The sequence below is a fragment of the Stegostoma tigrinum genome, chromosome 7 (genome assembly GCF_030684315.1).
Source record: "Stegostoma tigrinum isolate sSteTig4 chromosome 7, sSteTig4.hap1, whole genome shotgun sequence".
NCBI classification, from domain to species: domain Eukaryota; kingdom Metazoa; phylum Chordata; class Chondrichthyes; order Orectolobiformes; family Stegostomatidae; genus Stegostoma; species Stegostoma tigrinum.
Window position 1 is genome coordinate 15,384,118 of NC_081360.1, and position 25,521 is coordinate 15,409,638.

Genomic DNA, 25,521 nt, shown 5'->3' on the forward strand with positions numbered 1-25,521 from the left:
CCCACATTGTCAGTAGGAAACGAGATCCAGAATTTTGATCAGTTGCTAATGAAGGAACTGAGATATATGTCTAAGTCAGAATCCTGTCTCACTTGGTATATCTATTGCTTTTGTCCTTGTTGGTTGCACATTTGGGGTTGAGAAGATGAAAAGGCAAAACAGACTGAAAAATTCAAATGATTTTTCAGGGATACAGAAAACCCTCAAGTCTGTATAGAGTCATTTTCCTTGTTCTTTAGAATGTGTTCTTTCGTGACTGGCCCTATCATAGGGAAGGAGATTCTAATGTCTATGCTAGCATAAGAAAATAATGTTTAAGTGTAACATGTTGATAGCATAGCCTGGACTTTGAAATCAACATATTTTTCCAAAATACATTTTTTCTTTTTTATTTCTTACTGTCCAATAATAATAAAAGAATAATAAACACAGAAGGTTTCAACCAATTTGCAAAAGATCTTGGTAAGAGGATGGAGTTCCTCAAGTATACAAGGACTACTTTTGACTCATTGTATCAAAACAAAATAAGAGAGGCCTCACTGCTAGGTCTCGTAGTGGGAGTAAGGCAGACTTTTTAAGAAGAAAAAGTAGGAGATCATCTTGGCAATAGTGAGAATATTAAGTTCTATTAATAATTGAGAATGATATAAAGATGATAGAGACCAATGTACTGGAGTAAAACTGACTTCTGAAGGGCTAGAAAGAATTTCAGAAAATAAAGTGAAAATCAATATTTTCAAGCAATGATGTAGAATAGCAATATAAAAACATTTAGAATGGTGTTTGAGAGCCCATGACGTGAAAACATGAGAAACTAAACACTAGTAAGATACCATAGATGAATAAAGCCATAAGGGATTAACAAAGGTAGGCCAGATGCATAGGCCACAGACATTGCTGTAGGGGTAATATGAAGTGATCAGGAGAGATGCCTGAGAAACAGGAGGGCAAAGGGAAATAACAAAATGATCAGGGAGCATAAAGCAAAACACAAACATTCTACAGGCACAAAAATTAAATTTAAATGAAAGGAAAGTTGAGGTGGCAATAGAGTTATGAATGGTTGGATGGCACGAAATTATGGAGCTTGTAGCAAAATAGCAGAAATATTAACACATTTTTTTGCTTCAAAATTTACCAAGAAAATACATAAAGTGGACATGACATTGGAAGATCAGATTAAAGATGTTATCATTTTGAAACTAAAAAGTAATAATAAACCAGTCAAACAAATAAACATCCTTCATCTGCATAGGCACTGTTACACGCAAGTACTAATTTATTAGAAAAGGGAATAGTGCCACATTGCTGACAGAGTGTAAATGTAATGCCTGTGTTTAAATGAAGTAGACCATGTCCAGAGAACAGTTTAACATTATCTGAAACATACTGCGACCCCAACTAAGATAGAAACTAGTAAAACACTTCAAAACCAGTTCACAATTCTTTTGTAGTGTACTATTGCATTTCTATGAATATTCAACTAAAGTGTGCAATTAATACAATATAAAAACATAAGAATGGAAAGAACTACAGATGCTGCAAATCAGAGACAAAATTGGAAATTGCTGGAAAAGCTTAGCAGGTTTGGCAGCATCTGTGGGGAGAAAGAGATTTAATGTTTCAGGTTGAGTGACCCTCCGAACTAATGGTAGCTAGGATAATGTTGGCTTACATGCAAAAGATAGGGGTTGGGTGGGGTTGGGAGATGGGGTAGGAGTAAATGATAGGTCGGGATAGAGCCCAAAGAGAAAGAGGAGCAGTTAGACAGACGAAGGAGTGGATAATGATCTGGCTAGGGGGGTGAATGGCTATTAACGGGAACTGTTAGTGGCCAACAATAGGTGGTGTGTAATTGCAGACCGTGATACCAAGGCCAGGTAGTGGGGGTTCGGGTGAGCACATGGGAGAGCTCACGCCCTAAAGATTTTGAACTTGACATTGAGTTAGGATGGCTGCAAGGCTCCTAGGTGGAAAATGAGGTGCTATTCTTCCATATTGCACTGAGCTTCGCTGGAGGCCTGTTTACTCCTTCCTCCCTAGCCTGACCCTGTCTTCCAGTTACCATCAGTTCTGAGGAAGGGTCACGTGACTCAAAATGTTAATGCTGATTTCTGCTCATGGGTGTGCCCTTTTCCAGCAATTTCTATTTTTGTCAATATAAAAACATGACTATAATACTCCATCCATCCACTTTTTTGTTTCTGCAGTTCAGAGTGAGAGACTCCTCTAGTATGGGAAAGCTATTAAACAGCTTTTGGCACATGCTTATACTGCCGTTGACCAAAGTTTTGTCTTTGAATATTGTTCCTCAGTATTAGTCAGCATTGTCTTTCCTAGGTAACTGCCTTCCAGTATCTCAGTCAAAATTGTGCCTCTCCTGTTTTCACCCAATATGCTGTTTTGAGCAGAGTTCATTAGCCATCTTTTGAAACTGCAAAACATGGTTGATTCTCCCCTTTGTACGTTTGCCAGGGAGGGTGTACAAGCAGCAGCCCATGATTAAGACACCATACATTGTGCCCAAACCTGTCTTTAATTATATATGTACAAAACCAGGTTTTAGTAATGAAGCCATCAGTGGTAACTTCATCCAGTTTGCAGTGCATAACTACTCTGAAGTAGGGAAGATTTCCTTGTTACTCGTCTGTACATTTAAATAGGTTTGTTTTTGATGATTGTAGAAAGAATTGTAATTTGATAGTCTGCTACTTGTTTCCAAATAGCTAATTTGCTTGAAGTATACTTTGTTGCAAAGTTACTATTATATTTGTTTTATTTAAAACTATTGTACTAGTAATTCCCATGTGAACAAACTCAGTTAGATAAGTTTAGTATGCAGTTTCTGAATTAAATACAGTGGCGCAAAGGCCTCCATATCCCGCTCTTAAAATTATCCTATAAACCTGCTTCTTTTGATCAATTTTATTCGCTTGTCCTAATATGACCTTGAGTGATTTGGTGTCACATGTTCACTGATAACTCTCCCATGAAATGCCTTGGGTTTTACAATTTTGAAGGTACTATGTACTGCAGGCTTTTGTTGTATTCATGTGTTTTCTTTGATACGCTTGTATGAATTTTCTTCAACATTCCAGTTGATTTCGGAAATCAAAGCGAATGCCATTGAGAAGCTGAAATTGAAAGACAAACAAGGTAAAGTGTGTCTTTTTGTGGATAATGGCAATTTTCTTATCACCCCTGACCCTCAGAGAACAAGATTTACCGTCGGAGGCCAGATGAAAATATTCCTAAATCTTACTTGCATTGATTCCTTCTCCTCCAGTTACACCATTAATGTAAATATTGATTCAGGTGTCAAAATGGTCAATCGCTTCTCTGTAGCGCTGCTACCAGAAGTAATATCTGTCCAACTTCCTAAATGAACTCGAAATAATCTGTTCAACATGAGCAAAGCTTATTGTGAAAAAATTGGTGAACTTTGATTTAGACCTAAACTATGGTCTGACATTAAAAATATATCCCCTTAATCCCACACACAGATACATTCTTACCACACAAAAAAGAGTCTCTGCAGAGATACTGATGTTTGAAACCAAAAGGCAAAAGTAAAAGAAAAAACCCTATGGGTCAAGGACCAGGAAATAAAAGATAAAATGTGTTGACTTTTTTTTTCTGTCTGCTGAATTTCCTGTTGACAAGGCTTAATTGCTGACAGCCATATGTGACAGATGTCCAGTTCTGATTTTAAATTACCTTCGAACATAGAACAGTACAGCCCAGTACAGGCCCTTCGGCCCACAAAGTCCTGCCAAACTTTTACCCTAAACCTAGGCTCTATCTAACCTCCACCCTTACCTAATACTATCATGCATACGCCTAACTAATGTCGCTTAAATGCCCCTAATGAGGCCAACTCCACTACCATCTCTGGCGATGCATTCCACGCCCCTACCATTCTGAGTAAAGAACCTACCTCTGACATCTCCCCTATGTCTACGTCGACTCACTTTAAGACTATGCCTCCTCATAATAGCTACCTCCACCCTAGGAAAAAGACTGGCTGTCCACCCTATCTATACCTCTGATCATTTTTTGCACCTTGGGCTTGAGTTGTTGAAAATTAGTCACAGCCCACTACTTCAGGCTTTGCCAGGTTTGTAGAAATACTGTTATTTGACACCTCCTATTGTGTTACCAAGGCTGCCTTCTGAAAAACTGTTTTTAGGGGAGATACTGCAGTTTCCAGAAGACTTCCCTGTGTTCTGTTGGATTTGTAGAACAGATTTCTATTTGCAGAATGTTACCTGGTCTTCTCTGAGCTAGGTTTTCCATGTAATTCATGAAAAAACCCGGTTTTTTAATCTCCTTGAAAACATTGTGTTGTTACTTCTCCAAATTTGCTGATTTCTGGTGAAAACAGCAGGTGGATTACAGCATGCGTTAAACTATTGGCTTCATTTCCAATAAATCACATGTTATATCCCCTTTTAAATTGAGAACATGCCCAAATAATCCAAAATCTGCCTTGAATATAAATATGTATTCCCAACTCTCTATTCCCAACAGTGCAAATAGTGGACCTGGATTTGCTCATGCCCAAATACCCATTGAATTATTAACAAGTAATCAGATACCTTAGAAAGTAACAAAGTTGTCCCATAAATGAAATTCTGATGCACACTATAACGCTATTAAGTATTGTATTGTGTGCTAGTTCATCTGCCTAAACAGGTAGGTAAAAATGTTTTCTTCCTGTCAAAGATCTCTCGAGGCAGACATTTTTGAATGCTTCAGTCTACTTGACTGCAAATGAATCGTGCCTGATTTTGGTTTTGCTTTTCCCAATGTCCATACATTTGTACCTTCAGTTAGATGAAAGAAGCATCGCCAGATTTTTCCTTTGCATAATCAGGGGTATTCCTTAAACCAGTGCAACAGTGTGCTAAAATACGTTATCAGATCATTAGTGCATTGCTGTTTCTACGCTGAATTAACAAGTGAATTAGGAGCAGGAGTGTGCCATTTGGCCTGTCAAAGCTGCTGGACCATTTGATGATCACAATTTTTACAGTGCAGAAAGCAGCTATTTGATCCATGGTGACTGTGCAGGCTATTCAGATGAGCATCTAACATAATCCTGCCTTCTCTCCACAGCCATGTACAAAGTTCCTTTTCAAATAATAACCTAATTCATTTTGAGTGTTCCCTGTTACCACACCTCAGGCAGTGGATTCTAGGCTGTAACCATTTGTGTGTGAGAATGATTGATTTTTTTTTTTCTCGTGTCTTTTCTGCTGCTTTTACTAATTATATTAAATCTGTGCCCTTGCATTCTTGTTTTTTTTCCACTAATTGGGATATTTTCTCCCTGTTTACTCTATCCATACCCCTCATGATTTTGAATAGTTCAATCAGATATCCACTCGCCTTCTATTCTCCAAGAAGACAAGTCCCAGGCTACATTTATTATTGAAATTCCTCATCCTTAAAACAATTCTTTTGCATTTTCTCCAAAGCTATCAGATTTTCCTGAAGTGTGGTGCCCAAATCTGGGCCGAGTACACAAGCTGAGGCCAAAGAAATATCTTATACAAGTTCAACAAGCCTCTTTGCTTTTGCTCTCAATGTCCCTATTAATAAAGCCCAGGATATTGTCTGCTTTTTAACTGTCTCAACCTTGCTGCCATCTTTCATGACTTATGCACAGGTACACCCACTCTGCTCCTGCTACCCTTTTATAGTAGTAATCTTTATTTTATACTGTCTCTCTGTGTTCTTCCTACCAAAATGCATTACCTTGTCTGCATTGAACTTCATCAATTGAAGTTCAACACTACCTCCTCCTCACGGTGGACAGAACTTCCAACTTCTATGTTATGCAGAAAACTTGAAATACTACCCATGTATGTGAAGGTCTAGGTCATTAGTACATATCTAGGAAAACCTGGATCTGGCATATGCCCTCTGGGGAACTTTACTGCAAAGCTTTCCGAGCCAAAAACACCCATTAACCATTATCCTATGCTTCCTGTCACTCAGCCAATTTTGTACCAATGTTGCTACCGTCCCATTTATTCCATGAGCTCAAATTTGCTTCACCAGTCTGTTAAGTGTCTCAATACCAAATGTCTTCTGGAATTCCTTGTCCTTATGTCTTCTGCCTCATTTTTTTTTCTTAAAAAAAGGCTCCAGCAAGCTAGTTCAACATGATTTCGCTTAAGGAGAGCTGGCATGAATTTTTCAAATTAGCCTGTGTTAGTTCATGTGACTATTAATTTTGTCCCAAATAATTACTATTGAAGCTTCCTAACCACCTCAGGTAAACTAACTGGTGTGCAGTTCTGTAGCTTATCCTTTTTTGAATTAGGACTTAACGTTTGCAATTCTGTAGTCTTTTTAGGACCACTCCTGAGTCTAAGGAAGTAGACAGTTATTGTTAGTGCCCTTGCAAATTCAGTTTTGCCTCTTTCAGTATCCTGGATACACCTTAGCTGATCTTTGTGCCTTGTCTACTTTTGTACAGACAGCCTATCCAATACCATTCACCTTGTGAATGAATTTTCTACTCTGACAATAACCTGGTTAGCATCTCTTCAAAAAATAAGCTTGTGATTAATCTGATACTAGCATCAAATCCACTTCTTTCCCTTTCCCCAGTGTTCATTGGCTCCCTTGTCAATCAAGAATCTATCAACATCTGCTTCAGAAATGTTCAATAATTGTGCGTTCACTGTTATCTGCATAAGAGAGTCCCACAGACTCCTTATATCCGTTTCTTAACTACGCAAAGAGGGACCTGGGTGTGTGATAATTGACTGTATTTCCTACATTAAAAGTGCGACTACTTTTGAGAATGTGGTATGGTTTGACCAGCTAAAAGGTTGTAAAAATGTGCGTGATTGAGGTTTGAGGTATCAGCTTTAATGTTTCACTATTTGGTTGTGATTGAGTAAAGATTGGCTCCAGTATTTTATCTACTATCCCACTTTCTGGGCTATGTGATGAATCCTCCTTTTTGTAAGCATATTTGTGCTCGGAAACCAGCCTTCTGTGAATTGTAACATTGTGAGCACATTCAGTCCCAAGAATTGCTGGGTGGCTGCATTTAATTCTGCCCAGCAGCAGGGGAGGGGTCACATGCAAGGCTTTCAATAGGTTACTCAAGATAGCTTAGGGGTCTGTGAAGACGAGGTAGAGGGGACAGGCAGTAAGTCTTTGAGTTGGAACAGTTTCGGCTGCATGTTCTCTGTGCTACTAGTTAAAAAGATTTTGTGTAATGATGACTTGGAAATCCTGCAGCAGCTGAGTAGCTCTGTTTAGTGAGAACTGAGGGACGTCCAGGGAGCTGTGGAAGAAGAGAAGCTCCAGATCAACCCATATGCCATTAAAAGTTCACCAAAGCTGCGAGTACAGTTTGAAAAGCTCACAAGCAGTGTTTACTGGATGAAACTGAACCAGGTTAGAGCTCAGAAAAACTGTGGAATTGTACTGACTTGGTTAAGCTCTCAGTTTGAGCAAAACTAGATTGTAGCTGCGAGGGAGCACAGTTTCTCAGTCCACAGGAGAGAAAGGTGATCAACCAAAATGGGAAAACCATGGAGGCAACTTGTGATGGAGTGGATTTTGAGAGGGAGTTTGAAGGCCAGATCAGCAAAAGTGAGGAATTATGATGGCTAGTGAAATTTAAAGAGATTTGATGGACGAATGTGGCTGTAACATCCTGGGGAATTCTGAAAAATCCATGCAATCTGACTTGATCACATTTACTATTCAATGTGTGCTCTGAGTCATTCAGTTACTGTCGATTTACCTACTTGAGCCGCATGTTAATTCTCAGTGTTTTAATACATGTATGTCTTATATTCTAAGTGGTTTACTGTTCTAATGTATAGTAAAGGTTGTTGATATTTGTTCAAAACAGTGCAGTCTTGTGGCTTTTTTTTTTGCAAGCCCCCTGGATCTCTCACTTTTTAATAATGTTATTGTTTCCTAGCCAGATTGTAAGATAAATTTGGCTACTTGGGTGTCAGGAATCATAACAGCAATAGCATGTCATAGTTATATGTTGCTTTGGGCCCTCCTTAAGTTGAAAAGATATGATAGAAATGCAAATTCTTCTTGTTTTCTTGCTACCGTCTATAACTTAGTGCAGAGTAAGAAACTTTGAATCTTCTGATCTATATGATTCAGTTCAGCAGTAGGGGAGTAGAGAGATAAACTGAATTTTTTCCAAATAAATTTATTAAAAGGTCAGCTTTTAGTGTGTGTGTATTGACAACTGCTACATCTTGATCTGTTTAATTTACGCTTCTTTATGTTACAGTAGATGGAACCTGTTTGAGACCAATTGACAGAACTGGAAAACTACTCCCTCCAGGTGGGTAATGACCACATAAGTATAGCACTGTGTTAGCAAGCCATTCAGCATTTGACTTTGGGACAGTAGGAACTGCAGATGCTGGAGAATCTGAGATAACAAGGTGGAGAGCTGGATGAATACAGCATGCCAAGCTGCATCAGAGGAGCAGGATAGATTGAATTCAAGATCTCCTCTGATGCTGCTTGGCCTGCAGTGCTCATCTGTGACTTTGGGAATCTGTTTGGTGCCCTGAATTAGTGCCAGTTTCCTCATTAGTGGTGTTGTCTCTCCACCAGCACCACTAATGCAGTCCTAGGATATCAGTTTAAATCGTGATGTGTGCTTTTTCTTTAATTTTATAGTCAGTGAAGATTTGACTGTGAAAGGTATTGGACTGAAAACAGGAAGCAGTTTAGCACTTTTTCCAGGCCACACTCCAAAAGGTACACAGGTAAGGAGAAAGATCAGGGCTGTTCTCTGCGTATTTTAGAAGATGCTATTTTATCAATTTACACTGTCATTGCGAAGAGTATATTCTTAATTAGGCAACATTTCCTTCTGTTGATCTTGAATTCATCTGTCAGCATTGTATCTTTGTCCTGACTTATTTATGGCTACATGGTTGTTGAAATACTTTTCACCTAGAAGGAAAAAAGTGTTCTGTATCCTGAAACAGGTCTAGTAGCATCTTGTTACACTCGCTGTAAGAAGCCATGTCTTTTAAAAACATGTTTGAGTTCTCGTGACCCATTGAAAAGTTCACACCACAAGATTTCAAGTTTTATGACTCTTATTGTATCAAACCAATTTCAAGCAACATTGACGAACACAACTTTTGTTGGCAACCTGTACTTCAGCTACAGAAAATATCCCCATGCGACTTCTAATGTGACAGACAGAAGCATACGTTGCACTTTTCTGTGCCCCCTAAATGAACACTCACTTCTACTGAAGCAAGTTCAAAGCTCTACTCTGCTCCCAATGGTCCTCTTCCTTTTGCCTTCCCCGGTTGCTAATTCTAATCTCAGGACTCACTTGCATGGTGAGGATCCCCTGGAAGTTCCCCCTAGCCAAAGCTAGGGCAATTTTCCGGTCTCAAATAAAGCTTCAGAAACTTAGTCTCTTCTGTCTAGCTCAAGTTCCTTTCTACCTACAAAGTATTGAATAATGAAGAGAGAATTAGATTCGATTAGATTCCCTACAGTGTGGAGACAGGCCCTTCGGCCCAACAAGCCCACACCGCCCCTTGAAGCATCCCACCTAGAGCCCACATACCCCTGAACACTACGGGCAATTTAACATGGCTGATCCACCTAGCCTACACATCTTTGGACTGTGGGAGAAAACTGGAGCACCCGGAGGAAACCCATGCAGACACGGGGAGAATATGCAAACTCCACACACAGTTACTCGAGGCTGGAATTGAACCCGGGTCCTAACGCTGTGAGGCTACAGTGCTAACCACTGAACCACTGTGCCTCCCTAATTGTCTTAGCCCTCCTGTATTTCTCTATTATGCTGCTCATTCTCTTGTGCTCAGACCGCCCCCACCATGCTGTTTCTCCCCTTCTTACGCCCCTCCCTCCCTCCCTTCCTCCTTTTTTTGTGTGTGGTTCTCTCCGCCCTCGCTCTTTCTCCCCCTCCCTGATTCTTCCAGATTGACTTTACTACAAAATTCATGGATATCATCATAAATCTATAATAGACAATGGACAATAGACAATAGGTGCTGGAATACGCCATTCGGCCCTTCGAGCCAGCACCACCATTCATTATGATCATGGCTGATCATCCACAATCAGTATCCTGTTCCTGCCTTATCCCCATAACCCTTGATTCCTGTATCTTTAAGAGCTGTATCTATCTCTTTCTTGCAAGTATCCAGAGAGTTGGCCTCCACTGCCTTCTGGGGCAGAGCATTCCATATATCCACCACTCTCTGGGTGAAGAAGTTTTTCCTCAACTTTGTTCTAAAATCTCCTTAATCTAAAATCTCAATGATTTCCTGTTGACTTCTGTTCTATTTAAGACGCATCACCATAGCTATGTGAACCACAGAGATGTTTTATCCATGTAGACATGCTAATTGGATATCCTGTAGAACCCTAGCCCCATTTACAATCTTAGAATTAAATAGAGCGCTTAACATTCAAGTGTTTGTAATGCCTCCCAGCAGAAGACTTAACAGTTTACCGCCTACAGTCAGCACACATACTACTGACCATGTCCACTCATCCTTGTAGTTGAGCCGAATTCAGACAGGTTATATGACCCACTTCATTCCACTAATTTCCTTAGAGTCCCAAAACATAGCAATCTCACAATTTATAATGATTTGCATTTTGTGGCACAGCAAGTTGGCACAAAATGCCATGTATTGTCAGATTTACTTACATCAGATTTTCCAGAATTCTCTTGGACTCTTGACTGTTGATGCAAAGATGCTTTTGTATAACTTTTAATTGATTTTGCCTTTAATTCCTCTTTCAGCTGTTCTTGTACTTTTCTGTTGGGGACAATCTCCATATGAATCCTGAAATGGAAATCGTGGTAGAACAGAGCATCTCAGTCCGAGAGGTAAGTTGAGTAGACTGCAATGTTCTTATTTGCCACTAATGTTGCACTGTTCTATGAAACAAGGAGGCTGCCTGAAGACTCATTTCTATATTCTGCACTCTTTTGTGAGCATCCCATTTCTATTCAGAAGACAGTGGCGCGCTGTCTTTTTAAAATGCTGTCGTCTATGTCATGCAGGTAGAACAACAGACTTGTTAAATAGGAAATTCTAGGATCTTTCCTACACTGTGATATAATTCCAAGTCAGGATTGTTTAAGCTTTGGAGCAGAACTTTCAGGTGATGGTGTTCACATATATCTGTTGTCTTTGTTGTGCAAGGTAATAAAGGTCATGGATTTAAAGGTGCAGTGAGAGTAGCCTGGGAAAGTTGCCTCAGTGCACCTTGCATGTGCATCAACACTGAAAGTTTTGAAGGCTTAAGATAGTGGAAGAAATACCATTTATGCTGTTTTACCTATCCTGGATGATAAACTTCTTGTATTGTTGAAGCTGTCCTCATCCAAGTGAGTGGGTGTATTTCATTACACTTCTGATTTATGTCTTATAGGATAGCAGGGAAATCAGGAGGCAGGTTACTCGCCACAGAATTCCCAGTTTCTGACTTGCTGTTGTCGCCGCAGTATGCCTAAGGCTGGCCCAATTAAGTTTTTTTTGTAGAATTGTAGAACCCCCACAGTGTGGAAACAGGCCCTTCGTTCCATCAAGTCCACACCGACCCTCAGCATCCCACCCAGAACCATCCCCTTTCATCTACCTAATCTACATATCCCGGAGCACTACCGGCAATTTAGCATGGCTAATCCACCTAGCCTGCACATCTTTGGACTGTGGGAGGAAACCAGAGCACCTGGAGGAAACCCTTGCAGACATGGTAAGACTGTGCAAACTCCACACAGACAGTCACCCGAGGGTAGTGTTGCACCTGGGTCCCTGGCGCTGTGAGGCAGCAGTACTAATTCTGCTTCTGTCTCTTTATGTAGGCCAGGCCATGCATGGATGACATATTTCCTACATGCAATATGAGATTTTATTTAAGGTTCTTAATAGGTTTTATTGAGCTTTTTATGATAGTTAGACTAGCTTTTTATTATAGAATTTTTATTGATTTTAGATTTCATCATCTATTATGGTGAGATTTGAATCCATGTCCCCAGAACATTATTCAGATGTTTGAGATTACCAGTTGAGTGACATTACCGATATGCCACTATTTGCCCAAGACTTATTAGATTAGTTTTGCTAGGAAAGCTGCCTGGCCTGAAGGATGTTTTCAGTACTACTGCCACTATTGTTACGATGGGGAAATGGCCAAATGCCTCTGAAAATTAAACTAAAACACAAGCCCCAATCTGTTATGATCGGAGTTGGGTTTCCCTATAATACTTATCCCCACAACACCCAGAGAAGTTCGTCTTTCCCCTCTTAATGTGTTAAGAGTGTTAAAAGAAAGAAAAAAAATCCTTGTTCTCCTGTTTACGAGTAACAAGAAATAATTTATTTCTTTAACCCAGCAATGAACAAATTAACAAACTGACAATTCCCCCTTAAACTACTAACAGCTTCCTAGCTGGTCTAAATTCTACTGGAATGCTGTTTAAATAAAGACTATTTTCATTAATATAAACCCAATTAATAAAAAGCAATAAATTATAACTTAATCTGTGTGAACTTGGAAAGATTATCTTCTGGAATATTCTGTCATCTCCGGTTTCTTCACAAACACCTTTCTCCCGTTAATTCTGCTGTCAGGGGTGTTTTATCTCTATAATTTTTTCAATGAGGACTATGAGCTAAAATAACCTGATACATTGATTAATTATCCTGACTTGGAATTATATCACAGCATAGGAAGTATCCTAGAATCCCAGTTTTATGCTAAGGTCAGAGCGAAATGACAAGGATTTGAGAATGCCTAACTCATTTCATGTAGGATTATTGTAGTTAGTGCTGGCAGGAAATTTTCATTCCAACAGTCTGTGCTGGGTACTATAGAGGAATTGTTTACTTTAATAAACTGCTGCATTCTTTAAACGTCCATATGAGAGAACTATAGATCAGCACAACATCCTTGAATGTAAATGGCTCGTTTACTTTTCATTATTGCTTTGATTAATGTGTTTCAGACTCAGACCTTCTGACTAATGTCTTATGAAATGGATTGCCCTGTCCTTGCAGTAATTGACACTTACAGAAGACGTAGTGTTGGGCAAGCTAATGGAGCTAAGGATTGATAAGTCTCCTGGCCCTGATGGATGCATCCCAGGGTACTAAGAGAGATGGTGGGAGAAATAGCAGGTGCACTAGTGATAATTTTCCAAAATTCGCGAGACTGTGGGGCAGTCCCAGCAGATTGGAAAACAACAAATGTGACACCACTGTTTAAAAAGGGAGGTAGACAAAAGATAGGGAATTATAGACAGATTAGCTTAACTAGTGAAGTGGGGAAGATGCATGAGTCTATTATCAAGGAAGAAATAGCAAGGCATCTCGATAGAAATTGTCCCGTTGGGCAGATGCAGCATGGGTTCATGAAGGGCATGTCATGCTTGACAAATCTTTTGGAATTTATGAAGACATTACGAGCCAGGTGGACAATGTGGACCCAGTGGATGTGGTGTACCAAGATTTCCAAAAGGCCTTTGACAAAGTGCCACACAAGAAGCTGCTGCATAAGATAAGGATGCATGGCGTTAGGGATAAAGTATTAGCATGGATAGAGGATTGGTTGACTAACAGGAAGCAAAGAATGGGGATAAATGAGTGCATTTCTGGCTGGCAATCAGTGACTAGTGGTGTGGCTCAGGGATTGGTGTTGGGACTGCAATTATTTACAATTTATATAGATAATTTGGAATTGAGGTCCACATGTAGGGTGACAAAGTTTGCAGATGACACTAAGATGAGTGGCAGTGCAAAGTGTGCAGAGGATTGTGAAACTTTGCAGAGGAACATAGATACATTGAGTGAGTGGGCAAAGGTCTGGCAGATGGAATACAATCTAAATAAATGTGAAGTCATACACGTTGGTAGGAGTAATAGTAAAAGGGATTATTACTTGAATGTTAAAAAGTTGCAGCATACTGCTATGCAGAGGGACCTGGGTGTCCTTGTCCATGAATCACAAAAGGTTGATCTGCAGGTACAATAAGTAATTAGGAAAGCAAATGGAATTTTGTCCTTCGTTGCTGAAGGGATTGAGTTTAAAAGCAGAGATATTATGTTGCAGCTGTACAAGGTGCTGGTGAGGCCTCACCTGGAGTACCGTGTGCAGTTTTGGGCTCCTTACTTGAGGGAGGATGTACTGGCACTGGAAGGGGTGCAGAGGAGGTTCACTAGGTTGATTACAGAGTTGAGAGGGTTGGCTTATGAGGAGGGACTGAGTAGATTGGGATTATATTCATTGGAATTCAGAAGATTGAGGGGGGATCTTATCAAAACATATAAAATTATGAAGGGAATAGATAAGATAGAAATAGAGAGGCTGTTCCCACTGGCAGCTGAAGCTAGGACAAGAGGGCATAGCCTCAAGATTAGAGGGAGCAATGAATTGAGAAGGAACTTCTTCACTCATAGGGTTGTTAATCTGTAGAATTTCTTGCCCAGTGAAGTAGTTGACGCTACTTCAATGTTTTTAAAGCTAAGGTAGGTTTTTTTATTGAACAGTAAAGGAATTAAGGGATACGGTGAGAACGCTGTTAAGTGGATCTGAGTCCACGAAAAGATCAGCTATAATCTTATTGAATGGCGGAGTGGGCTCGAAGGAGAGAATGGCCTACTCCTGCTCCTAGTTCTCATGTTAGGTTATGTTCTTATGTTAAGTCCTGGATCATCCCATCTTCTACAAACTGTAGCAATTCAAAACTTTGTTGCACCAGATCTCAGCCAATCATTGCATTGTCCTTCCTGATGTTCACATCTCCTATTCTATCCCTACGCTTATTGAAATGTCTTTCGTTCCAGTGCTTGAAGCTGATGTTGGAAAAAGCTGCATTAACAGGTATGTTAGAATATCCCCTTTAGCATGTATCTTCACTGCCAAAATAACAGCCTCCAGTAAAGGATTCAGCAAAATTAATGCATTAGTGTATTTGTGATGAAGCATATTTGCAACAGTGAAAGCATAATTTTCTGAAGCGATATCGGGAAGCACACATCCAATGAAAGTTGACTGTCTTTAGAAGAATTGTCAGTACTATAAAACGTTTACATGGCTGCCTCTGTGTTATGTTAAACTCTTGCTATTTATCCACAGGGGAGTATTGGCACTTGAGGAAAACTGATTGGTGCTATGATGCTGGGGAGATTTTGAAAGATGAAGTAAGTTAATGAGGTGGAAATTAGCTTTATCACAGATGTACACTAGATAGCCCTTACTCATTTGTCATTGATTGTTTTGATAACTGTGTGATCTTCACCCCACTATGCAACTGGAGTAATTGATCAGGTTTCAGACAAAGTCAAATGTTTGGGTATCTCTACCGTCTAAATCACACAACAGAATTTAAACTCAAACAGATGTAACTCCAAAAACATGTTTGATACAATATAAAGCCTTTGGGACAACCAAACAGCGGCATATTTTGGGACCTGAGTTTACTTGAAAGTTTATATCCTTCACACTTGTGTTGTTCAGCTGGAAATTTAGGGATTCTTTAGGTGGCTGTTGTGTACTGTCAACTGACAGACTGTATAACTGTGGTAGTTCTAATAGACGTCTCAGTGCACATGTACCATAGCACAAGAATGTGGTGTTCAGCTTTTTCATTTTAAAAAAAGACAAATTATTCCGGCATAATAGATACTTTTGTTTGACGTAGAGAATTTGAATGTTATTACTTTGTAAGACTTTAGTGGTTTTAAGATCTAGAATTTCAATATATACTGTTATCCTAAGGATGATTTATGTAATATTTAACATTCATAATTGACAAAGACTCCTTTTTGATTAAACAAACATTTGGAAGGAGGGGACAAAAAGTGATTTACATTGAAGGTCCATCTTCTTTCTTTCTTTGTTCAGTTTCTTGGGGATAAGGGGTGACGTTTGAAAGAGGTGAGACTGAGATGAACCTTCAACTACTAATGCTTTTCATCCCGTTGGACGACTTATGTTATTAGAAGTATTGTCCACACAGGTGTTTCATAGCTACAGTGTGTATCATCCGCAAGATGTGCTGTGGCACCTCCCAATCCCATTGCTTCGACTGCCTTGAAGAATGAGGGCAGGAGGTGCATGGGAGCACCAACATCTGCAAGAGCCCCCTCTAATTTGTACAACTTCCCAACTTGCAAATATATCACTGTTCCTTCATTGTCAATCGATCAAAATCCTGGAACCCTCTTGCTATTAGCACTGCGGGTGTTTCTTTGCCTCATGGACTGCAGCAGTTTAAGAGTAGAATCAGTATCAGTTTCTTAAGTGCAATTAGGATGGATAATAAAAATGGTTTTTCATCATTGACCGAAGGAATTAAAAGATTCCATCACATTTTTTCCAACTAATGTTGGATTTCAAAAAGACTGTGCATTACTTTTTAGATAGCTCAGGAAGATGAAAATGTGAATCTCTTTCTTTCTTTCACATACCTCCCTCCTCAAAAAAAAATTGTGATGAGGCTGACAGCCAATTGAAAATATTGAAATTGAAGATAGATTTTTCTTAGGCTTGGCTTTTGAAGGTATGGAAGTAAGGCTGATGGATGAAGTCAAGTAGCAGATTTGTGAAGAACTAATAAATGAGAGCACAGGCTTGAGGAGCTGAATAACTGACTTCTATTCCTATGTAGAGGATATGAACAGTGTAAATCACAGATTCTATGTTTCTTTGTTCAACAGATTGATTTCGGTTGGGCTGGTAGACTTTATTCTTCATGGTCTCAGCTGAAATTCTTTTAATTCTGTGATTATGAATCTCAGTATATGTGAGGGTGATTGTATTTTGTATCATTTTCTGGACACTCTGAAGCTGAGCAAACTAGTGACTGTAGCACCCAGTGACTCTTGCTCAGCGGTGTATTCAGTACTTTCAGGATAAGGAGTCAGGAGAAAATTGACAGAAGGAGGAGGGAAGCTTAACATTGTACAACTGCTTTTATTCATGTTGATATTTGTAGGAAGCCACATTGACAGACGTGAAGATAACAAATGGAGAGACACTGATCATCATGGAGGGAAGGCTTCCACCAAAGGTAAAACTTTCACTGTGTTAGAGTCAATCAGGAAAAATGCTCCACAAATTCCACGCTTAATTTTTATGTGAAAAGCAAATTATCTTTTCTGTGTTAGCTCAGTGAAACAAATTGTAAAGCACAAATGGAAACCTTTCAGCCCATCATCCAATGTCTGCCCCTCTGTGAAAAAGGCATCCAGTTATTTCCATCGGCTTCCCGAAGGCTGCTTTTTAAAATGTATTTTCCATGAATATATTCCATATATTTAAGTTCGTACTGAATGTACTTCCCACAAATTTTTCAGCTCATGCATTTCAGATCATCTCATCTCTGACAGGTTACTTTGCTAATTATATTTAATGTGTTCCCTTTGGTTACTGATATCCCTTATGTGGAAACAGCCTCTCCTTCGTTATTCTTTCAAAGCCTTTCATAATTCTGAATGCTTCTATTAAATCTCCCTTTGACCCTCTTTAGTTATAAAGAGAACAACCCCAGATATGCCTGCATCATGCTTATTGCCCAAGAAAGATTTATATCATGAGTGAAACAGTGGACTTCTGCTACATGACTTGGCCTACAGGCAATAGGTTGCTTTCACGGACCGAGCCTGATTGAAAAATAAAAGTCTCTTTTGTGTCCTTTTTGTGCTTTTTCAGTTTCTTGGTGTATCTCTCACAGGGATTCCTGATGTTACCTGTCTGGCTCTACCAGCCTCCACTGAACTCTGAAAATAGAGGCTGCTTTCAAGACGAGCAGGAAAACATTGCAAATAAACTCTGTGCTTTAAGTTTCGAGTCAAGTGCCAGAGGTAGGAAAACAAGATAGAGCAAATTGTAGTGTTTTGAAATTGATGATGGATTGGGATGTAATGTGACTTTGCAACATTCTTGGTAGACCAATTTCTGGAGTTTTTCAGAGTGGTTATGTTATTTGAGAAAACACTGGATTGGATTGTTTACTTGAATGTACAGCTGTAAAAGGATGCCTTGGTTTGTTTGTGTTGGAATTGTTTCAGCCAGTTGTGTGAAATGTTTTATGAAATATAGATATTCCATATTTAAAGTGGCCTTGTTTCACACTATTTTGCTTTAATGTCAGTGAGTTATAAGTACTGGAAAGTGCAAGATTTATTATAATGTTGTTTACAGCAGTATATTACAGAACCTGACCTGAATGCTACCATTTTGCATGACCTTTCCTTGTCCAACTTGCAGTCTCTCCCAGTGGTGCACAGTGGCCTGTAGCAAGGGACATCCACTCTCCAGGTCCCAACTTCTTCACAGAAGCTGCTGCCTACCCATTTACCAATGTGGGAATTAAGCATTTAAAGATTTGTATTTCAATTTAGAGGGTGCAGGAGCAACATTTTTTTTTCTTCTAAGGGAGGCCCACACAGAACATAGCTTCATTTTTAACATTGATTCTTTTGGAATTCTCAACTTTGACTTTGGATGAGGATACCTTTATCCATGACCACTTTTTAAATGCCTCTGTTACGAATGATTAGAAAACTTAGTTGCAATTGACAAGGAAAATTATATCTGAGCGTTATATCAAAACATGTCTGAAGGAATGTCTGGTCTACTTCTGTTATTATATCCCTAGCTACATGGTAAAACTATTATTTTCAGATTATTTCCCCTTGTTGCAAACATGCAAAGTAGAATCAGATGTAGGCCATTCTGTTCCTTGAGCCTGCTCCAGTATTCCATACAATCTTGGCTGATGTTCATTTGAATTCTACATTCCCTTGATTCCCTTACCTCACAAGAACTTGTCTACCTCTGTCTTGAGAATATTCTATGACTTTGCTTCCATCACCTTCTGAGGCAAAGAGTTCCAAACTCTCCCAGCCTTCTGAGAGGTAACGTCCTCTTGATCTCTGTCCTACAAAGGTGTTCCCTAAAAATAGTGTTAGAATAGTGTTTCCTAGTTTTGGACTCACCCACAAGAAGAAAAGCCCTTTTTATATTCACCTCCTAATGACTATTCTTCTATTTCCATCAAGTCTTTTCTAAACTGCAGTGAATATGTGCTTAGCCGGTCCAACTCGTCTTCAGAAGACAACCCACTCGTTCCAGGTACCAATCTAGTAAACACCTCTGAATTGTATCCAATGCATTTACATTCTTCCTGAAGTAAGGAGATCAGTATACTAATTTATTACATTTGTACAGGATTTCTGGCCCTAATAAAGGTAGCAAGTTCAAAACGAAAGATGCTTAAAGTGGAATGCAGACTCCCTGTACTCCAGTCCATTTCACCTAACTCAGCTTTCATGCCCATACAGTTGTTCTTAATTTAAATTGAAAGTACTAGTTTTAGACCCACTCTTCAACCTTTCAAACTAGATGTAAATTTTAGTCACTTATCCAAGGATGCTTTTGCGCTGAGGTGATTAGTTAATCCAACCCCATGATATAATAACAGTGTAGTATAACTTGCTCCCTGGTAGGTTCCAGAATGTGGCGCTCTGAGAAACTATCTCAAAAGTGTTCTATAAACACTTCATCGAGGCTGATGTTATCAGTGTGATTTTTCTCATCTGTTATCTTGGCCACACGTAATTGTCCATTCAGTGTATTTTTAGTTTTTTTTTTTCCTTTCCTTTCCTGCCATTTTCTGACCTTAGTTTCTCATTACTATTGTACTATTCTGCTTTGATTTGTTACATCTACCGAAGCTTGATTCCTTATCTCTTTTTTTTAGTGTAAGGCACTGTCTGCTTCCATTATTATATGTTTGCTAAAGCACTTGACCCATTGATACAGGCCCTGCTTTCTCTAGCACTGATGCCAGTACCCTGCAAACAGGAACCTACTTCATCCACAGCAGTCTTTGAGCCATGTATTAATTTTACTAAATGGATGTCTGCTGTGCCAGTTGACTCATGGCTTAAGTAGTAATCAGGAGATTATCCATGAAGTTCTGCTCTTCAGTTTGGTGCTTAGTTCCAAGCAGAACTTTGTTCCAACGGGTGATCACAAAGACATCCTGAGCCAAAATGCTCTGGTCTGTCCACTGATCCTCCTCTACAGACCTTGCTCTTGTCCACACAGGTAAACATTGTGATCTTCTTAAATCATTGCAAAGGCTGAGGCTTCTCTACTACAGTACTGTCTGACACCTTTTCTCCTCATTTATGGTCTTAACTACGCATGGATCTGGACTGTGCTATTCTCAGGGATGCAAACTTTCTGGAGCTCGTATCCAGAAATCTCTTCTCCCTCCTTGATACATTGCAATGTCCTCATCTTAGCCTCCAAATCAGTAAATCTGAGTTGGAGTTTCTGTGGTTACAGACATTTTCTACAGATGTGATTGCATTAGACCAGTTTTGGGTCCTGAAGCTCCCACATTTTGGACCTTTGACACATTGACTGTCTCCCCATTGTGTGTGTGTTAAATGTAATTTGTTAATTTAATCAGTCATGTAAAATTAATTGTTATTCTTTACCACAATTTAACTGTGTCTATTAAATGTTGATTTTTTTTTCTCTCTGCATGTTCTTGTATTTGACTTGTCTGCATATCATGCACAACTCCAAAAGCCCTCAATGATCAATTATTAAATCACTAGAAATTATAGGTTGGCTGATGGACTAGATCATGACCTTCACTTTGGCCTCTTCGTAATGAGAGGACTCAGATCTGCAAAGTTCTCTATCCCAGCTGAATCCCTGTTTATAATATGCCAAAAGCCGCCTCTTCATTCTACTTGACCAAATCGAAGAAGCATCTCTCTCTGGCAGCCAATCTCATCACTTACATTATCTACATCTGTAATTACTAAAAAATCACAGCTCAAAAATCAGTATGAAGGACATTCACTTAATCATTTCCAATTTTGTTATGTATTTCTATAGACCTGTCCAGTGACAGCACTGTATGAGAGCCAGTATTTATGGGCAGAAAAAGCACTGTGTTCAGACCTTGCCAGTTGGACAATTTGGATGTATCTAGAATGTTGAACTGCAGATGCAATAACTACTTTGTTCATGTATAGACACAGGATGGCTCAACCATTATAGTGCTGACTTTTGGGATTTTCCAAATCCTAATGTTGAGTAGAACTGATAGCCCAGCTCACATATCTCTGATTTTTCAGGAAATTGTCATTTTCACAGTCCATGGAGGGGTAATACAGTTGAGACTTTACTGGCATAATATCGAAGTGTTCAATAACATACTTCACATGCTACTTTTAATTATTTGGCTGTGCTGTATGAATTAAAATACGTTGTGGTGTATTTCTTGAGACATTGCCATGTGTATCTCTTTTTACTTGTTGTTCTTTAGGTGCGGCATGATTGGTTAGGCCAGCATTTATTATCCATCGATAGATGAGAAAGGTGGTGTTGAGCTGCCCTGGATCACTGCAGTCCTTGAAATGTGGGATTTCCAAGATGTTTTTGGGAAGGGAATTGCAGGCTTTGACCCGGCGACAGGGAAGAAACAGCAATGTTGTTTCAAGACAGAGTGATGTATATCTTGGAGGGGAACTTGCAGATGATGGTGTTCCCATGAGCTTGGTATGGGCTCCCATTCCATGCTGTTGGCCTGCTACATGGTAATGATCATGGGTTTAGAAGGTACAGTGGCAGGAGACTTGTTTGATTGCTGCAGAATGGATGGTACAAACAGTTGGCACTGTACATCGATGGAGAGTAAATGAGGTGGTCAGCCAAGGAGCCTGCTTTGTCTAAGATGGTGTCGAGGTTCTAGGGTGCTGTTGGAATTGTACTCATCCAGGCAAGTGGTGAGTATTGTATCACACTCTTGATTTGTGCCCAGTTAGATGGTGGAAAGGCTCTGGGGAGACATTACTTGCTATAGAATTCCTAGCTTCTGACCTGCTCTTGTCTACCAGAAAGTTTCTGGTCAGTGGTAACGTGGGATTCAGTAATGGTAGTGCCATTGAGTATGACAGGGTGATGGTTAGACTTTCTATTGTTGAAGATGATCATATTCTGTGTGAATGTTATTTGCCATTGATCTGTTGGATATTCTACAGTATACAAGTAGTAATTATGATATATGCGTGAAACTCTTGTGTTACAGATTTTTCATTGCAGCAGTATATGGGGACTGAACTGGAGTGCGTTGGCAATGTTGAGATATCTGGAGAAGCTAGTCTAGAGGACTTAAAAACTCAGGTAGGCCAACACATTGTATATTTCTTTTTGATTTTCCTGTATACTGGTTGAAAATCGGCGTGGTATATATAGCTTGTAGAGCTATGAATTTTCTTCAGTAAGTTGTGTTTTTTTAATTTACAGTTGAAGCACAGCAATCACTGGCAAGGTTCTGGAGAAGTGTCATGCTGAATTTAATGTTAACTTTGTTTCCGTCTCCAGAGAACTGTTGAGTTTCTCCAACTTTCTATTATCTACAGCACTTTGGTTTTATTCCATTTTTCTGAGTTGTGATCAGGACGCCAACTCCCCACATACATCCATGACGAGGGGCAACACGATGGCTCAGTGGTTAGCACTGCTGCCTCACAGCACCAGGGACCTGAGCTCAGTTACACCCTCAGCGACTGTCCATGTAGAGTTTGCATGTTATCCCTGTGTCTCCATGAGTTTCCTCTGGGTGCTTCAGTTCCTCCCACAGACCAAAAGATGTGCAGGTTAGCAAGATTATCCATGCCAAATTGCCCACAGCATCCAGGATGTCCGGTTTAGTGGATTAACCATGGTAAATTGCCCATTGTGTTGGGGCATGTGCTGCTTGGGTCGATTGGCCATGGGGAATGCAGGGTTACAGGAATAGGGTAAGGGGTGGGTTTAGGTGGGATGCTCTTTGGACGATTGATTTGGGCTTGATGGGCCTGAATAGCCTGCTTCCACACTGCACGGATTCTACGAAGATAACCTTGAGATGGCAATCAGTATGACTCTTGTCATAAGTTTGTTTAATTGCCAGCTCATCCATCACTGTAAACATCAATCAATCAATCCAGTTTTTATTAAAAGATGAACAACAGCAGTTTATCCAGGCTTCTACAATATCACCTATAAGAAATCTGAAACTTGTGCATGTGGTTCAGTGGTTTGAAACTAACTCCATGTTTTGGGTAACATTTAACATCTATCAAGTCATAAGTGAAAGTTAGTGCATTATAGTATTACAGCAGCATGTTATAAGTAACAATTGAGAATGTTTATTAATTATTGTTCTTTGGATAGAAGGTATGACTCATTTCTCATTCCCTCCTCTCTTAATACTTGTCTGTACCTGGACAGGTGCCCACGCTGGCACCTCTTCACTGTTGCGGCTGTTATGTTCTAGGAAGTACTCCAAAAACCAGAGTAGAAGATCCATCACGTATGTATCTTCTGTATTCCAGTCTACCCTGTAGTTGGCTTGACAAATCTCTGAATCCAAGCACAAGGTTCTAGGCCTCCGTTATCTGATTTTTAGCTTCAGCACATGCATTTTCTGCTTCATAGTGATGACATAACGCAGGACATTTAAGATCAATGAGTCCCAATTAATTAAATTCTTGTTTTGAACACAATTTACCTAATTCTAACAGAGTAATCAAACCAATCCAAATTAGTGAACACTATAAATTGGCAATAATTAAGATTAAACTATGGAAAAGCAAAAGCTTTATGCAGAAAATCAGTAAAAAGGTTTAGTAGTTGGTTATACTTTAACGAATAACAAAAGTTTGAACATTCCTAAAAAGGCAGAGGTGAAGTAAAAGCTATTGAAGGTTTTTGTTCTGTACTGCCTATTTTCTATTTTTTTTGCAATAACAAGGCCACTTGTAACTAGGTTTAGTCAGCCGAAAGTTGAAGGCATGACACTTATTCAAAACTAAGCTTTTGGAAATGAAAACTAAGGTCACCTTGTAATGCCCATGTTCTTCAAAATACCCACAACAGACTACATTATTACATTGCTGCCTTAAGTGCAAATGTTTTGTATGATTCAGTACAACACTAGTACAAAAAAATTACATTTGCGCGCACACATATCAGCGATCCATTATCATGTCACACGTGACATCTGATAACAAGCCATTCTTAGACTAATCTTATTAAAAGATCAGGACTGGTAGATTGGGAGAGTATCTGGATCTTGCTCATCTTCCTTTATAGCCCCAATGTCTAGCTAGTGCTTAGGCCATCAAGTACATTCTCTTTTAAAAAGGGCATAACTAAAAGCATAAATATCATTGAGAACACTAATAAGAAGTGTACTTCTCACTTATAAATTCTAGTCCAAATTAGGAAAGCATATCGATACCAAAGTGCTGTCTTTTAGTGTACGTTGCAAAAATAATTTATTCCAAGTCAATCATGAAAGCAGTTTTAGAAGAATTCCCATTTAGTGGTGAGATTTTTGTGGCTCTGTCTTCCATCTTTGATGACTTTCCCTCACTCTATTAAAACCCTCTTATTAATGACCATTCTATCTTAATGAGCCCTGTTGTTTTAAAGTTAGAAAACATAGATTAAACATTCCTACGTAATCGCAGCATCACATTTTGTTTGTGATCGATCATCCACTTACCCAAATAGCCAAATATATTGAGTCACTTTATCACTTCAGAATTATGCAAGATCCAAAAAGCAGTATTATTTAAGTAACTAGCTTTGTCAAGATTGAATCTTATTTCCTCAAAACGTTCTTCCCTGATGCAGTCAGCAAAATGATCTGGACTGCATTTCCTAGTTTCTTTTAATGAGAATATGATTACCCTTTCTCAGTAATTCATGAATTAATCATTAGAAGTTTTAGTTTCAAAACAAAAACGACCATGCTTGGTGATTTATCAACCTCTACTCTCAAAGTAGCCTTGAGCCTGAATGTATTAAGGTTAAGTGTTTTGAAAGACAAGCCTGTAATGCAAATTGTCACCATGCTTTGACATATGGGGTTTTTAGCTGTTGAAGGTGAAATCCTGCTGCTGAGGCCAAAATAGTCAGACTGAGGTGTGGCAGCTCAGCAGCACAATGCTAGCAGTAACCATTGTGAAGGCTGCAACTTCCGGGAGAGGGTAAGTGAGGTTGGAGATACTGGTGCCAGGCAGGCAAGCCAGATTTGGGGAAGCACTGAGTGCCAGTGGCATGGAGTGTCTGTAAGCCACCCCACTCACCAAGCAGATTTCTCCTGGCAGTCTCCCAGTCGACATCTGATCCTACTGATACAGGCAAAATGTACTTGGAACTGGCAAGTGACCTTTTAATTAATGACTTAATTGGCTCATTTTGCCTCCTGGGGCAGTGTCTGAGCCGGTCAGTTCCCATCACTGGTAAATGGAATGATGGTGAGAAGACGACATGCACAGCCCTTTTCTGACCCCTCTGCACTATTTTGCAAATTTCCCTGACTCCTAGTCTGTCGCCAGTGAGCTTGGAAATTTCAGGCCATTATGTCTTCTAGCACTGTAGAATTCTTTAAACGGGTGGATTAAACTGAGGCCTAGAAAG

The 25,521-nt window shown here is 39.5% G+C and overlaps 1 protein-coding gene and 1 long non-coding RNA gene across 3 annotated transcripts in view; one reads left to right on the forward strand and one right to left on the reverse strand.

Annotated features, from left to right (window-relative positions):
* usp40 (ubiquitin specific peptidase 40) overlaps window positions 1-25,521 on the forward strand; it is a 117,304-nt gene that overhangs the window by 75,436 nt on the left and 16,347 nt on the right. Inside the window, exons 18-26 of one of the 2 annotated variants that reach the window (XM_048533971.2) lie at window positions 3,099-3,156; window positions 8,288-8,341; window positions 8,686-8,774; window positions 10,814-10,900; window positions 14,862-14,898; window positions 15,154-15,218; window positions 17,015-17,089; window positions 17,753-17,882; window positions 22,136-22,230. In XM_048533971.2, coding sequence (XP_048389928.1) covers window positions 3,099-3,156; window positions 8,288-8,341; window positions 8,686-8,774; window positions 10,814-10,900; window positions 14,862-14,898; window positions 15,154-15,218; window positions 17,015-17,089; window positions 17,753-17,882; window positions 22,136-22,230 — 690 coding nt within the window. The remainder of the gene's footprint in view (window positions 1-3,098; window positions 3,157-8,287; window positions 8,342-8,685; window positions 8,775-10,813; window positions 10,901-14,861; window positions 14,899-15,153; window positions 15,219-17,014; window positions 17,090-17,752; window positions 17,883-22,135; window positions 22,231-25,521) is intronic. The other variant, XM_048533972.2, reaches the window with a different exon arrangement.
* Window positions 2,608-24,722, reverse strand: LOC125453880 (uncharacterized). The gene is made up of 3 exons (XR_007247885.1): window positions 24,602-24,722; window positions 10,718-10,856; window positions 2,608-3,134 (listed from the first exon to the last, which is right to left on the reverse strand). It is a non-coding gene; the product is annotated as an uncharacterized LOC125453880 (long non-coding RNA).